Source organism: Taudactylus pleione, unplaced genomic scaffold (assembly GCF_031769625.1).
Source record: "Taudactylus pleione unplaced genomic scaffold, aTauple2 ptg002455l, whole genome shotgun sequence".
NCBI classification, from domain to species: domain Eukaryota; kingdom Metazoa; phylum Chordata; class Amphibia; order Anura; family Myobatrachidae; genus Taudactylus; species Taudactylus pleione.
Window position 1 is genome coordinate 30,034 of NW_028286838.1, and position 18,769 is coordinate 48,802.

At 38.1% G+C, this 18,769-nt stretch overlaps 1 protein-coding gene across 2 annotated transcripts in view; it reads right to left on the minus strand.

Annotated features, from left to right (window-relative positions):
* Positions 1-291: 291 nt before the first annotated feature.
* Positions 292-18,769, minus strand: part of ZBED6 (zinc finger BED-type containing 6) — a 55,231-nt gene continuing 36,753 nt past the window's right edge. For both annotated transcript variants that reach the window (XM_088466104.1, XM_088466105.1), the window contains exon 2: positions 292-3,975. In XM_088466104.1, the coding sequence (XP_088322230.1) occupies positions 458-3,772 (3,315 nt within the window). In that variant the 5' untranslated portion in view covers positions 3,773-3,975 and the 3' untranslated portion in view covers positions 292-457. The remainder of the gene's footprint in view (positions 3,976-18,769) is intronic.

The following is an 18,769-nucleotide window of genomic DNA, read 5'->3' on the forward strand; positions in this document are numbered from 1 at the left end:
ATTGAAACGTCTACCCATCTTTAGGCTGAGGTATAAAGACATAATGCAATGTACAGAGAGCAGCACATTACCCCGGTATACTTGTTTTACCCCACTCTGCGGACATGACATGTGGGTCTGCAGCACCAAACTCAGGGGTCTATTTACTAAGCAGGATTATGAGACAGAGTGAAAAGTGATAAGTCTGTGATAAGGTGCCAGCCAATCAGCTCCCAACTGTCCTTTTTCAAACACAGCCTGTGAGATGGCAGTTGGGAGCCGATTGGCTGGCACCTTATCACTTTTCACTCTTTCTCATAACACTACTTAGTAAATAGACCCCTCAAACTTTTTCTTTGTAGCAGAAAGTGTGATGAAGACCTGAAAGTATCTGTGTGAGCTCAGGCCAGCGATGAGTGATCACCATGTGCAGACTCACATCGGGAGGAGAAACGTGGGTCTCTATTCCATAATGATATTAAAATCCCTCATCGCTGTCACTCTGCTCTGTCTCGTTGTCAGAGGAGAAGACCAGAGGTGGTGGGTTATAGTCAGGAAAGTTCTTCAGGTTGAACTTTAGGAAAACAATATGTTCCATTCCTTCCATGATGTTTGACACATGCTGCTTGTCCACAAAGGTATGCGGGGACTTAAAAACACGCTCTGCAAATATACTTGATGGTGGGCATGTCAGGTACATGACGGCCAATTTAGTAAGCGCCGGCCACACCCATGTTCGTTTGTGCCAGTAGATCAAAGGGTCGTCCTTGGCTCCAATGGTTTTGTTGTCTTGCAGGTATCTTTCCACCATCACGCAGGCAGAATGGCTCTCCGTCGACAAGGAGGCTCCTGTGGATTTGGAGGCCAAAAGCCCAACACTTTCCAAGTGTTCGATTAATGATTTCTCCTTGTGGATTAATGGTGGGGCAGCCACATTTCTCCTCCAGTGTGGGACAACACCCATGCCACCTGCTTCCAAGTCGAAATGTTTGCCAGGCAGCAGTTCAGACTCTGCCTTGTCTCTGAACGGAGCGTCCGGGCGGCTCACTTGGGAGTTTGAGTACATGGTGGAAGCTGAAGACATGACCTCTTTCACTTTCTTCACCAGGACTTGCTTCCAGTGGTCAATATCAGACTCAGGTGGCAATATCACCTCGATTCTTCCTTTGAAACGCGGATCCAGCAAAGTGGACAAAACATACTCTTCTTTCTGGAACATTTCATTAACTCCGTAATCTGTGGAAAGCTTGAGTGCAAAGCTGTCAGCAAGAACAACACCATTAGCGTCTCCTTTACTTTCAAAATGGCCCCTGATTTGTTTCAAGAACATATGGAGATACCGAAGCTCTGGCAAAACTTGGCTAAGAGAAGAGCTACTGGCATTGACCTCTCGAGTGGCCATCTCAAACGGCTGTAGCAGAGCCACCAAGGATGCTATGAGGTTCCACTGGCTTGAGGTAAGAAGGATGTCCATCATTTCTACTTTGTGCATTACTAAGTACTCTTGGACAGCCCTCTGCTGCTCCAGGAGTCTTTGCAGCATGTAGAATGTGGATGTCCAGTGAGGTATGGTCTCTGTTTTCAGAGAGTGCTTTGGCAGATTGCTTTGGTATTGGAGCTCACTAAGGATCCTTCTTGCCCTGGTAGAACGACCAAAGTGGCTACATACTTTTCTGGCCACTGCAAGGACACCCACTATGTAACGGTTGTTCTGAAGAAAATCTTTTACCAGCAAATTTAGAGAATGGGTAAAGCAAGGTATGTAGGTATAATTGGCTCCTCTAATGGCATGTAAAAGATTGAAATCTCCGCTGGAGATGAAGAACCCAGGGCTCAGGGCATTCGGAGACAGCCATAAATTAACTTGTCGAATGAGTTCCTGTTGGATGTTGCTCTCTGTATATTCTTTTGAAAAACGTTTGATGCAAAAGACAGCATACTTTCTCTCAGTAGGCTGATCGGCATCTGGGTTCAAAATTGCCCAATGGGCTGTTAATGCCAAATAATCCATGGTAAGGTCACTGCTCCACACATGTGCGGTGATATGGACATGGGGGCACTCCGACCTCTTCAGCTGGCTCACTATCTTCTCACACACCGCTTCATAAAGCTGAGGGACTGCCTTTCCAGAGAAAAAGGATTTTGTAGGAACAGTGTATTGATGGTCGGCTCTTGCCATAAACTTCTGAAAAGCTTTAGAGCTAGTGAACGAGTAGGGTAATGCCATTTCACACATGAGCTCAGTTATACTACTGTTCCAAGACTGGGCTTTGGGGTGATTTGGGGCATATTTCCCATTTACTTTGAGGTTTAATGGATCAAAATGATTCTCCTTAAAAGATGGTAGAGCGATCTCATTGGAGACATTACTATTCTGCCTCAAGGCATCTTCGCTTTCATTATCATACTCCATGGGGACTGTGTGAAACGTTGGGTTCATACCATCTGACAGATCGGGATAGACAGAGAAGCCAGGAGGTCCATACTGGCCAAAAGCAGCCTGCGCCTGAGGATATATAATCTGTTCGTCTGGCTCTTCCTCCTCCTCCTCATCTGCCTCTACAATACTGGTACTCTTTGGCTTATTAAGCTTCCCTCTCCCCCACTCTAATGGATGCTTTCCTTCAAGATGGCGCATGAGCGCCGAGGTCCCGAAATGCCCCCCTTGTTTCCCACGGCTGACACTTGTTTGACACAAGGTACAAATGGCTCTGCAGATGTTTGCGCGGTCAATGAAGAAGAACTGCCACACAGCGGAGGTAGATTTCCTCCTGCGGGCTCCAGGAGGCATTGGACAGTAGTTGGAGAAATTGAATGTTAGCGAGTTGGAGGGCAATGTTCTCGCTAATCCAAGTGAAGCATTAGAGGGGTGTCTGGTATCGATGCTATAACTGGAATCTGGATAATTTATTCTAATGCCATCCTCAACCTTCTTTCTCTTCCTGTCCATTCCACCTCCGAGCTCCACCAGAATGTTTTCCCCCTTTTCTTTGTCTTCTTCCTCATCACTGGAATCAATGATCTCATATGTCGTGGGTAAATTGTGAGCCTGAGGAGCCACCAGCGAGTTATCTGGAGCTTGTATGATTTTCTGGGCATCATACTGGGCACTGGGCACACTGAATGAGTTTTGGTAGCCCTCGTCTTTTTCCTCCTCATCCTCGCATGTCTCCTCCTCTTCCTCCTCTACATCTGGTTTCTGCAATTTCATGGACCTACGCTGTGCCCATTCCAGTGGATGCTTGCTCTCCAAGTGCCGCTTCAGAGCTGTGGTCCCAAAGTTCCCTCCTAGTTTCCCCCTGCTGACGCTCATTCGGCAAAGGCTACATATAGCTCTGCAGATGTTGGTGGGATCACGGCAAAAGAACTGCCAGACCTCCGAGGTGGACTTCCTCTTTCTGGTTGGCCGAATGGATAAGGGGCTTGGACTGTGCATATCATTTAGGCCCCTGAGAGGACGCTCGTCGTCACCTGGGCCTTTCCCTGGATCACCGGCTAAGGCTTTACAACTTGCGTTGGGTCCACTTCTCTTTTTTTGACGGTGAAAGGAACATGCAGAATTCTGCTCGGCTTTGTCCTCCTCCTCATCGCTGGACTCTAGTTTGATCTCTATCTCTGGGACCATCTCACGCTGTGATTTGTTAGCTTCACGGTCATTCTCCACACAGGCCGGATACTGGATCCCCATAAAGTCCACGTCATCCTGATCCGTCGCTGGAGGAACGGGGGGCTGGACAGACTCACTCCCATCGGGGTGTTCTCTCCTGTCTTGTGATGTGTTCTCGGTTTCCATCTCATGTGGCAGCTCCTGGGATGGATCTTCAACAACTTTAAGGCTTCTAATCTCAAATGGAGGCTCCAAGTCACTACATAGTGAAATATTGCGGCACTAATCTGACTTCTGAGTATCCTGCTGGCCGTAGAGCCTGTCTCTCCTGGAGAAGATGAGTCCTCAGATGAAGGTAGATTTCACTTTTCTGTTTGTGCTAAATGCATCTGTAACCAAAGAAACAGAGAGTAAATAATGACAGCATACTGTGAAATCCCACCTTCTGTACACACGTCACTTCTTAGAATAATAATTAGGTATACCGAATGATTGTATATGAAAAGAGGTGGCTTAAACCTCTAGGATGGGGTCTGGCGTGGGTCTAATCACTAGTTTTTAACAGCCTATAGTTATACAGGAGCTTATTTAATAGGATTGGGCTCTAGGCCAAAGCCTTTTTGTTTCCACTCTTTCTGTCCTCTCTTCCCTTTGTGCAATTGGTTTTGACATTTTAGTGTTGGCAATTCTGTGGCGGGAAAGAACGGCAGGTCACCAGTCCAAGTCCAATTGGTTAATAGAGGTGCGCGTCCTTCGTTGGCTGGTAGTTGGCTATGCCACAAGTTTGGCGCTTATATGGGTTTCTGTAGTTGTGTGTGTGCGGTATTCGTCTGCAATGCTTGTTGTTGGTTGTGATTGGACATTGCAGATTGGCTCATTTCTGGCCGTCCTTCTTTGCCACCATACTTCATTTAAATAATTATATATTTCATTTAATAAATAGCTATCAGTTTTTCTGCCAAATCTAAGTCTCAGTGTCCTCACTTATTATTATAAGTCAGTGATTGATGCACATCCGGTAGAAGGTTAAACAGTAGCAGATCTCCCCAGACGGCCACGTTCCTCTAAAGTGCGCTGCAGAACCTACGTCTTCATGTCTCAGTCACTAGAACAGTTCCTATTATATTAAAGCAATGCTCTACAGTTATTTTCTTTTTTGTTATTATATTAGAGCAATGCTTTATAGTTATTTAATTTTTATTACTGTATATTGTGTTATCCTGTTCAGCCATAATTATGCAGTACTGTTACTGTATTACAATTACTGCACAGTACTGTGTACAGTGGGCTGCTGTATACAGCAAGGGGTAGACCATATATATATATATATATATATATATATAATGTACATTGTGTGTGTCAGGTTGAAGTAAGGGAGGGGGCCCTGTCTTTTTTATCTGTACTGGGCCCCACGATGTCTGATGGCAGCCCTGGGTGTATCACTCATAAACCCCTGATACAGTACTGTACCAGTAACTTTTGTATCACTAATATCCTCCTGATACTGTACTAGTAGCCCTTCTGTGTCACTGATATACCCGATACTGTATTGTACCAGTAACTCTGCTGTATGACTAATATACCCCTGATACTGTACTGTACCAGTAACTCATCTGTAGCACTAATATACCCCTGATACTGTACTGTACCAGTAACTCATCTGTATCACTAATATACCCCTGATACTGTACTGTACCAGTAACTCATCTGTAGCACTAATATACCCCTGATACTGTACTGTACCAGTAACTCATCTGTATCACTAATATACCCCTGATACTGTACTGTATAAGTATTCCTGGTGTATCACTAATATACCCCTGATACTGTACTGTATAAGTATTCCTGGTGTATCACTAATATACCCCTGATACTGTACTGTATAAGTATTCCTGGTGTATCACTAATATACCCCTGATACTGTACTGTACCAGTAACTCGTCTGTATCACTAAAATATCACTAATATCCTCCTGATACTGTACTAGTATCCCTTCTGTGTCACTGATATACCCCGATACTGTTCCAGTAACTCTGCTCTATCACTAATATACTCCTGATACTGTAATGTGCCAGTAACTCTGCTGTATGACTAATATACCCCTGATACTGTACTGTATAAGTATTCCTGGTGTATCACTAATATACCCCTGATACTGTACTGTACCAGTAACTCATCTGTATCACTAATATACCCCTGATACTGTACTGTATAAGTATTCCTGGTGTATCACTAATATACTCCTGATACTGTACTGTATAAGTATTCCTGGTGTATCACTAATATACCCCTGATACTGTACTGTACCAGTAACTCATCTGTATCACTAATATACCCCTGATACTGTACTGTACCAGTAACTCATCTGTATCACTAATATACCCCTGATACTGTACCAGTAACTCATCTGTATCACTAATATACCCCTGATACTGTACTGTATAAGTATTCCTGGTGTATCAATAATATACCCCTGATACAGTACTGTACCAGTAACTCGTCTGTATCACTAATATACCCCTGATACTGTATTGTACCAGTAACTCTGCTGTATCACTAATATACCCCTGATACTGTACTGTATAAGTATTCCTGGTGTATCACTAATATACCCCTGATACTGTATTGTACCAGTAACTCTGCTGTATCACTAATATACCCCTGATACTGTACTGTATAAGTATTCCTGGTGTATCACTAATATACTCCTGATACTGTACTGTATAAGTATTCCTGGTGTATCACTAATATACCCCTGATACTGTACTGTACCAGTAACTCTTCTGTATCACTAATATACTCCAGATACTGTACCAGTGTCCCTGTTGTATCTTTAATATACTCCTGACACTGTACTAGTATCCCTTCTGATATACCACTGATATACCCCTGATACTGTACCAGTAACTCTGCTGTACCACTAATATACTCCTGATACTGTACTGTACCAGTAACTCATCTGTATCACTAATATACCCCTGACACTGTACTAGTATCCCTTCTGTGTCACTGATATACCCCTTACACTGTACTAGTATCCCTTCTGTGTCACTGATATACCCCTTACACTGGACTGTACCAGTATGATTGCTGTATCATTAATATACTCCTGATACTGTACCAGTGTCCCTGCTGTATCTCCAATATACCCCTGACACTGTAGCAGTATCCCGGCTGCATCACTAATACTGTATATCCCTGATTGTACTAGTATGCCTTCTGTATCACTAATATACCACTGATACTGTACTGTATCATTCTTCCTCACTAATATACCCAATACTGTACCAGAATCCCTATTGAATCACTAACACACCCTAATACTGTTCTGTGTAAGTATCCCTGCTTTAATACTAAAATACCCTAATACTGTACCAGTGTCCCTGTTGTATCACTATACACTAATACTGTATTAGTATCCCTGCTGTATCACTAATATACCATATTACTGTACCATACCAGCATCCTTGTTGTATCACTAATATACCCTAATACTGTACCATACCAGCATCCTTGTTGTCTCACTAATATACCCTAATACTGTACTGTACCAATATCCCTGCTGTATCACTAATATACCCTAATACTGTACTGTACCAATATCCCTGCTGTATCACTAATGTACCCTAATACTGTACTGTACCAATATCCCTGCTGTATCACTAATATACCCTAATACTGTACTTTACCAATATCCCTGCTGTATCACTAATATACCCTAATACTGTACTGTACCAATATCCCTGCTGTATCACTAATATACCCTAATACTGTACCATACCAGTATCCTTGTTGTCTCACTAATATACCCTAATACTGTACTGTACCAATATCCCTGCTGTATCACTAATGTACCCTAATACTGTACTGTACCCATATCCCTGCTGTATCACTAATATACCCTAATACTGTACTGTACCAATATCCCTGCTGTATCACTAATGTACCCTAATACTGTACTGTACCCATATCCCTGCTGTATCACTAATATACCCTAATACTGTACTGTACCCATATCCCTGCTGTATCACTAATATACCCTAATACTGTACTGTACCAATATCCCTGCTGTATCACTAATATACCCTAATACTGTACCATACCAGCATCCTTGTTGTCTCACTAATATACCCTAATACTGTACTGTACCAATATCCCTGCTGTATCACTAATGTACCCTAATACTGTACCAGTATCCCTCCTCTGCTGTATCACTTATATACCCTAATACTGTACTGTACCCATATCCCTGCTGTATCACTAATATACCCTAATACTGTACTGTACCAATATCCTTGCTGTATCACTAATATTCCCTAATACTGTACTGTGTCAGTATCCCTGTTTTAATACTTATATACCCTAATAGTGTACCAGTGTCCCTGTTGTATCACTATACACTAATACTGTATTAGGATCCCCTGCTGTATCACTAATATACCCTAATACTGTACCAGTATCCCTCCTCTGCTGTATCACTAATGTACCCTAATACTGTACCATACCAGTATCCTTGTTGTCTCACTAATATACCCTAATACTGTACTGTGTCAGTATCCCTGCTTTAATACTTATATACCCTAATAGTGTACCAGTGTCTCTGTTGTATCACTATACACTAATACTGTATTAGGATCCCCGGCTGTATCACTAATATACCCTAATACTGTACCATACCAGTATCCTTGTTGTATCACTAATATACCCTAATACTGTACCATACCAGTATCCTTGTTGTATCACTAATGTACCCTAATACTGTACCAGTATCCTTCCTCTGCTGTATCACTAATATATGAAACTGGACCATACCAGTATATTTGCTGTATCACTGATATATAATCTAATACTGTACTGTACCAGTATCCCTGCTTTATCACTATTATACCCCTGATACTGTACCATACCAGCATCCTTGTTGTATCACTGATACACCCTAATAATGTACAGAGGGGCCTATTCATTAAAACTAAGAATTCTCTGGAGATAATTCGCTTTAGAACTCTCATGGAGTTCTAGCTAATTATAGGTGGAATTCATCATTCCTCCTCTCCATAAGTATCTATTCCGGTACCTGTCATTTTTGCGATGACAGCTTTTCGGGAAATAGATACTTTCCCTGCGTACACTACCTTATCGCATCTGGAAACAGTGCTGCGCATGCGCTGTTACATCTGTAATACCAGCGCATGCGCAGCACTGCCTACAGATGCGTTAAGTTTGTATACCCCCTGCTGTATCACTAATATACCCATAATATCGTACCATACCAGTATCCTTGCTGTATCACTAATATACACTAATACTGTACCATACCAGTATCCTTGTTGTATCACTAATATACCTTAATACTATACTGTACCAGTATCCTTGTTGTATCACTAATGTACACTAATACTGTACTGTACCAATATCCCTGCTGTATCACTAATATACCCTAATACTGTACTGTACCAATATCCCTGCTGTATCACTAATATACCCTAATACTGTACTGTACCAATATCCCTGCTGTATCACTAATATACCTTAATACTATACTGTACCAGTATCCCTGCTGTATCACTAATGTACAATAATACTGTATTAGTATCCTTGCTGTATCACTAATATACACTAATACTATACCATACCAGTATCCTTGTAGTATCACTAATATACCCTAATACTGTACTGTACCAGTATCCTTGTTGTATCACTAATGTACCTTAATACTATACTGTACCAGTATCCCTGCTGTATCACTAATGTACACTAATACTGTACCATACCAGTATCCTTGTTGTATCACTAATATACCTTAATACTATACTGTACCAGTATCCCTGCTGTATCACTAATGTACAATAATACTGTATTAGTATCCTTGCTGTATCACTAATATACACTAATACTATACCATACCAGTATCCTTGTAGTATCACTAATATACCTTAATACTGTACCATACCAGTATCCTTGTTGTATCACTAATATCCCCTGTGCTGTACTGTACCAATATCCCTGCTTTATCACTTATGTTCCCATCACTGTTAATGTATGGCCCGCGTATCACTGCTGTATCACTAATGTACAATAATACTGTATTAGTATCCTTGCTGTATCACTAATATACACTAATACTATACCGTACCAGTATCCTTGTAGTATCACTAATATACCCCTGATACTGTACCATACCAGTATCCTTGTTGTATCACTAATATCCCCTGTACTGTACTGTACCAATATCCCTGCTTTATCACTAATGTTCCCATCACTGTTAATGTATGGCCCGCGTATCACTGTTGGTGCACTGAATATCTACTGTACTGGTGTTAATGAACTGTAACAATATTGTTACTGTATCAGTTACTTTCCTGTATTAATATCAGTACTGTATCACTGTAACAATATCACTAATGCATTAATGTATCACTGTTCCTGCAGTGTAACACTATAGAAAGAGAAGGAGCAGTCAGAATAATGATGTAGGTTCCTGTAACATTGAGCATTGTTTGGTCCCTATATGAAACTTAATTTTTTACTCCAGTGTTGTTACTGTTCTATTATAAATTCTGTATTGTTACCACATTATAAAATACATGGCTATAATAATATTAATGCTTTATTTTGACATTATCTCAGAGGGATTGTTACTACTTTTAAAAACTTCAGTACTTTCAATATATTATTGCTGTATTACTACGTTATCACTGTAAATTTTGTTATAATATCACTGCAACATTTTTAATACATTATTCTCTAGGTACTGTTACTATGTTACTTCTGTTTTGTTACTACATTATCCCTGCTGTACTATTACTACATTATCACTGCTCTGTTGTTACTATGTTACACTGTACTGCTACTACATTATCACTTCTGTACTGTTACTACATTATCACTACTCTATTGTTACTATGTTACACTGTACTGCTACTACATTATCACATCTGTACTGTTACTACATTATCACTGCTCTGTTGTTACTATGTTACACTGTACTGCTACTACATTATCACTGCTTTATTGTTACTATGTTACACTGTACTGATACTACATTATCACTGCTCTATTGTTACTATGTTACACTGTACTCCTACTACATTATCACTTCTGTACTGTTACTACATTATCACTACTCTATTGTTACTGTGTTACACTGTACTGCTACTACATTATCACTACTCTATTGTTACTATGTTACACTGTACTGCTACTACATTATCACTTCTGTACTGTTACTACATTATCACTACTCTATTGTTACTATGTTACACTGTACTGCTACTACATTATCACATCTGTACTGTTACTACATTATCACTGCTCTGTTGTTACTATGTTACACTGTACTGCTACTACATTATCACTGCTTTATTGTTACTATGTTACACTGTACTGATACTACATTATCACTGCTCTATTGTTACTATGTTACACTGTACTCCTACTACATTATCACTTCTGTACTGTTACTACATTATCACTACTCTATTGTTACTGTGTTACACTGTACTGCTACTAAATTGTCACTTCTGTACTTACTACATTATCACTGCTCTATTGTTACTGTGTTACATTATCACTGCTCTATTGTTACTGTGTTACATTATCACTGCTCTATTGTTACTATGTTACACTGTACTGCTACTACATTATCACTGCTTTATTGTTACTATGTTACACTGTACTGCTACTACATTATCACTTCTGTACTGTTACTACATTATCACTACTCTATTGTTACTATGTTACACTGTACTGATACTACATTATCACTTCTGTACTGTTACTACATTATCACTACTCTATTGTTACTGTGTTACACTGTACTGCTACTAAATTGTCACTTCTGTACTTACTACATTATCACTGCTCTATTGTTACTATGTTACACTGTACTGCTACTACATTATCACTTCTGTACTGTTACTACATTATCACTACTCTATTGTTACTGTGTTACACTGTACTGCTACTACATTATCACTTCTGTACTTACTACATTATCACTGCTCTATTGTTACTATGTCACACTGTACTGCTACTACATTGTCACTTCTGCACTTACTACATTATCACTGCTCTATTGTTACTATGTTACACTGTACTGCTACTACATTATCACTACTCTATTGTTACTATGTCACACTGTACTGATACTACATTATCACTGCTCTATTGTTACTATGTCACACTGTACTGCTACTACATTATCACTTCTGTACTTACTACATTATCACTGCTCTATTGTTACTATGTTACACTGTACTGCTACTACATTATCACATCTGTACTGTTACTACATTATCACTGCTCTATTGTTACTATGTTACACTGTACTGCTACTACATTGTCACTTCTGCACTTACTACATTATCACTGCTCTATTGTTACTATGTTACACTGTACTGCTACTACATTATCACATCTGTACTGTTACTACATTATCACTGCTCTATTGTTACTGTGTTACACTGTACTGCTATTACATTATCACTGCTCTATTGTTACTATGTTACACTGTACTGCTACCACATTGTCACTTCTGCACTTACTACATTATCACTGCTCTATTGTTACTATGTTACACTGTACTGCTACTACATTATCACTTCTGTACTGTTACTACATTATCACTACTCTATTGTTACTGTGTTACACTGTACTGCTATTACATTATCACTGCTCTATTGTTACTATATTACACTGTACTCCAACTACATTATCACTTCTGTACTGTTACTACATTATCACTGCTCTATTGTTACTATGTTACACTGTACTGCAACTACATTATCACTTCTGTACTGTTACTACATTATCACTGCTCTATTGTTACTGTGTTACACTGTACTGCTACTACATTATCACTTCTGTACTGTTACTACATTATCACTGCTCTATTGTTACTATGTTACACTGTACTGCTACCACATTGTCACTTCTGCACTTACTACATTATCACTGCTCTATTGTTACTATGTTACACTGTACTGCTACTACATTATCACTTCTGTACTTACTACATTATCACTGCTCTATTGTTACTATGTTACACTGTACTGCTACTACATTATCACATCTGTACTGTTACTACATTATCACTGCTCTATTGTTACTATGTTACACTGTACTGCTACTACATTGTCACTTCTGCACTTACTACATTATCACTGCTCTATTGTTACTATGTTACACTGTACTGCTACTACATTATCACATCTGTACTGTTACTACATTATCACTGCTCTATTGTTACTGTGTTACACTGTACTGCTATTACATTATCACTGCTCTATTGTTACTATGTTACACTGTACTGCTACCACATTGTCACTTCTGCACTTACTACATTATCACTGCTCTATTGTTACTATATTACACTGTACTGCTACTACATTATCACTTCTGTACTGTTACTACATTATCACTACTCTATTGTTACTGTGTTACACTGTACTGCTATTACATTATCACTGCTCTATTGTTACTATATTACACTGTACTCCAACTACATTATCACTTCTGTACTGTTACTACATTATCACTGCTCTATTGTTACTATGTTACACTGTACTGCAACTACATTATCACTTCTGTACTGTTACTACATTATCACTGCTCTATTGTTACTGTGTTACACTGTACTGCTACTACATTATCACTTCTGTACTGTTACTACATTATCACTGCTCTATTGTTACTATGTTACACTGTACTGCTACCACATTGTCACTTCTGCACTTACTACATTATCACTGCTCTATTGTTACTATGTTACACTGTACTGCTACTACATTATCACTTCTGTACTGTTACTACATTATCACTACTCTATTGTTACTGTGTTACACTGTACTGCTACTACATTATCACTACTCTATTGTTACTATGTTACACTGTACTGTTACTACATTATCACTACTCTATTGTTACTGTGTTACACTGTACTGCTACTAAATTGTCACTTCTGTACTTACTACATTATCACTGCTCTATTGTTACTGTGTTACATTATCACTGCTCTATTGTTACTGTGTTACATTATCACTGCTCTATTGTTACTATGTTACACTGTACTGCTACTACATTGTCACTTCTATACATACTACATTATCACTGCTCTATTGTTACTATGTTACACTGTACTGCTACTACATTATCACTTCTGTACTGTTACTACATTATCACTACTCTATTGTTACTGTGTTACACTGTACTGCTACTACATTATCACTACTCTATTGTTACTGTGTTACACTGTACTGCTACTAAATTGTCACTTCTGTACTTACTACATTATCACTGCTCTATTGTTACTGTGTTACATTATCACTGCTCTATTGTTACTGTGTTACATTATCACTGCTCTATTGTTACTATGTTACACTGTACTGCTACTACATTATCACTGCTTTATTGTTACTATGTTACACTGTACTGCTACTACATTATCACTTCTGTACTGTTACTACATTATCACTACTCTATTGTTACTATGTTACACTGTACTGATACTACATTATCACTTCTGTACTGTTACTACATTATCACTACTCTATTGTTACTGTGTTACACTGTACTGCTACTAAATTGTCACTTCTGTACTTACTACATTATCACTGCTCTATTGTTACTATGTTACACTGTACTGCTACTACATTATCACTTCTGTACTGTTACTACATTATCACTACTCTATTGTTACTGTGTTACACTGTACTGCTACTAAATTGTCACTTCTGTACTGTTACTACATTATCACTGCTCTATTGTTACTATGTTACACTGTACTGCTACTACATTATCACTTCTGTACTTACTACATTATCACTGCTCTATTGTTACTATGTCACACTGTACTGCTACTACATTGTCACTTCTGCACTTACTACATTATCACTGCTCTATTGTTACTATGTTACACTGTACTGCTACTACATTATCACTACTCTATTGTTATTATGTCACACTGTACTGATACTACATTATCACTGCTCTATTGTTACTATGTCACACTGTACTGCTACTACATTATCACTTCTGTACTTACTACATTATCACTGCTCTATTGTTACTATGTTACACTGTACTGCTACTACATTATCACATCTGTACTGTTACTACATTATCACTGCTCTATTGTTACTATGTTACACTGTACTGCTACTACATTGTCACTTCTGCACTTACTACATTATCACTGCTCTATTGTTACTATGTTACACTGTACTGCTACTACATTATCACATCTGTACTGTTACTACATTATCACTGCTCTATTGTTACTGTGTTACACTGTACTGCTATTACATTATCACTGCTCTATTGTTACTATGTTACACTGTACTGCTACCACATTGTCACTTCTGCACTTACTACATTATCACTGCTCTATTGTTACTATGTTACACTGTACTGCTACTACATTATCACTTCTGTACTGTTACTACATTATCACTACTCTATTGTTACTGTGTTACACTGTACTGCTACTACATTATCACTTCTGTACTGTTACTACATTATCACTACTCTATTGTTACTGTGTTACACTGTACTGCTATTACATTATCACTGCTCTATTGTTACTATATTACACTGTACTCCAACTACATTATCACTTCTGTACTGTTACTACATTATCACTGCTCTATAGTTACTATGTTACACTGTACTGCAACTACATTATCACTTCTGTACTGTTACTACATTATCACTGCTCTATTGTTACTGTGTTACACTGTACTGCTACTACATTATCACTTCTGTACTGTTACTACATTATCACTGCTCTATTGTTACTATGTTACACTGTACTGCTACCACATTGTCACTTCTGCACTTACTACATTATCACTGCTCTATTGTTACTATGTTACACTGTACTGCTACTACATTATCACTTCTGTACTGTTACTACATTATCACTACTCTATTGTTACTGTGTTACACTGTACTGCTACTACATTATCACTACTCTATTGTTACTATGTTACACTGTACTGTTACTACATTATCACTACTCTATTGTTACTGTGTTACACTGTACTGCTACTAAATTGTCACTTCTGTACTTACTACATTATCACTGCTCTATTGTTACTGTGTTACATTATCACTGCTCTATTGTTACTGTGTTACATTATCACTGCTCTATTGTTACTATGTTACACTGTACTGCTACTACATTGTCACTTCTATACATACTACATTATCACTGCTCTATTGTTACTATGTTACACTGTACTGCTACTACATTATCACTTCTGTACTGTTACTACATTATCACTACTCTATTGTTACTGTGTTACACTGTACTGCTACTAAATTGTCACTTCTGTACTGTTACTACATTATCACTGCTCTATTGTTACTATGTTACACTGTACTGCTACTACATTATCACTTCTGTACTGTTACTACATTATCACTGCTCTATTGTTACTATGTTACACTGTACTGCAACTACATTATCACTTCTGTACTGTTACTACATTATCACTGCTCTATTGTTACTGTGTTACACTGTACTGCTACTACATTATCACTTCTGTACTGTTACTACATTATCACTGCTCTATTGTTACTATGTTACACTGTACTGCTACCACATTGTCACTTCTGCACTTACTACATTATCACTGCTCTATTGTTACTATGTTACACTGTACTGCTACTACATTATCACTTCTGTACTGTTACTACATTATCACTACTCTATTGTTACTGTGTTACACTGTACTGCTATTACATTATCACTGCTCTATTGTTACTATATTACACTGTACTCCAACTACATTATCACTTCTGTACTGTTACTACATTATCACTGCTCTATTGTTACTATGTTACACTGTACTGCAACTACATTATCACTTCTGTACTGTTACTACATTATCACTGCTCTATTGTTACTGTGTTACACTGTACTGCTACTACATTATCACTTCTGTACTGTTACTACATTATCACTGCTCTATTGTTACTATGTTACACTGTACTGCTACCACATTGTCACTTCTGCACTTACTACATTATCACTGCTCTATTGTTACTATGTTACACTGTACTGCTACTACATTATCACTTCTGTACTGTTACTACATTATCACTACTCTATTGTTACTGTGTTACACTGTACTGCTACTACATTATCACTACTCTATTGTTACTATGTTACACTGTACTGTTACTACATTATCACTACTCTATTGTTACTGTGTTACACTGTACTGCTACTAAATTGTCACTTCTGTACTTACTACATTATCACTGCTCTATTGTTACTGTGTTACATTATCACTGCTCTATTGTTACTGTGTTACATTATCACTGCTCTATTGTTACTATGTTACACTGTACTGCTACTACATTGTCACTTCTATACATACTACATTATCACTGCTCTATTGTTACTATGTTACACTGTACTGCTACTACATTATCACTTCTGTACTGTTACTACATTATCACTACTCTATTGTTACTGTGTTACACTGTACTGCTACTACATTATCACTACTCTATTGTTACTATGTTACACTGTACTGTTACTACATTATCACTACTCTATTGTTACTGTGTTACACTGTACTGCTACTAAATTGTCACTTCTGTACTTACTACATTATCACTGCTCTATTGTTACTGTGTTACATTATCACTGCTCTATTGTTACTGTGTTACATTATCACTGCTCTATTGTTACTATGTTACACTGTACTGCTACTACATTATCACTGCTTTATTGTTACTATGTTACACTGTACTGCTACTACATTATCACTTCTGTACTGTTACTACATTATCACTACTCTATTGTTACTATGTTACACTGTACTGATACTACATTATCACTTCTGTACTGTTACTACATTATCACTACTCTATTGTTACTGTGTTACACTGTACTGCTACTAAATTGTCACTTCTGTACTTACTACATTATCACTGCTCTATTGTTACTATGTTACACTGTACTGCTACTACATTATCACTTCTGTACTGTTACTACATTATCACTACTCTATTGTTACTGTGTTACACTGTACTGCTACTAAATTGTCACTTCTGTACTGTTACTACATTATCACTGCTCTATTGTTACTATGTTACACTGTACTGCTACTACATTATCACTTCTGTACTTATTACATTATCACTGCTCTATTGTTACTATGTCACACTGTACTGCTACTACATTGTCACTTCTGCACTTACTACATTATCACTGCTCTATTGTTACTATGTTACACTGTACTGCTACTACATTATCACTACTCTATTGTTACTATGTCACACTGTACTGATACTACATTATCACTGCTCTATTGTTACTATGTCACACTGTACTGCTACTACATTATCACTACTCTATTGTTACTATGTCACACTGTACTGATACTACATTATCACTGCTCTATTGTTACTATGTCACACTGTACTGCTACTACATTATCACTTCTGTACTTACTACATTATCACTGCTCTATTGTTACTATGTTACACTGTACTGCTACTACATTATCACATCTGTACTGTTACTACATTATCACTGCTCTATTGTTACTATGTTACACTGTACTGCTACTACATTGTCACTTCTGCACTTACTACATTATCACTGCTCTATTGTTACTATGTTACACTGTACTGCTACTACATTATCACATCTGTACTGTTACTACATTATCACTGCTCTATTGTTACTGTGTTACACTGTACTGCTATTACATTATCACTGCTCTATTGTTACTATGTTACACTGTACTGCTACCACATTGTCACTTCTGCACTTACTACATTATCACTGCTCTATTGTTACTATGTTACACTGTACTGCTACTACATTATCACTTCTGTACTGTTACTACATTATCACTACTCTATTGTTACTGTGTTACACTGTACTGCTACTACATTATCACTTCTGTACTGTTACTACATTATCACTACTCTATTGTTACTGTGTTACACTGTACTGCTATTACATTATCACTGCTCTATTGTTACTATATTACACTGTACTCCAACTACATTATCACTTCTGTACTGTTACTACATTATCACTGCTCTATTGTTACTATGTTACACTGTACTGCAACTACATTATCACTTCTGTACTGTTACTACATTATCACTGCTCTATTGTTACTGTGTTACACTGTACTGCTACTACATTATCACTTCTGT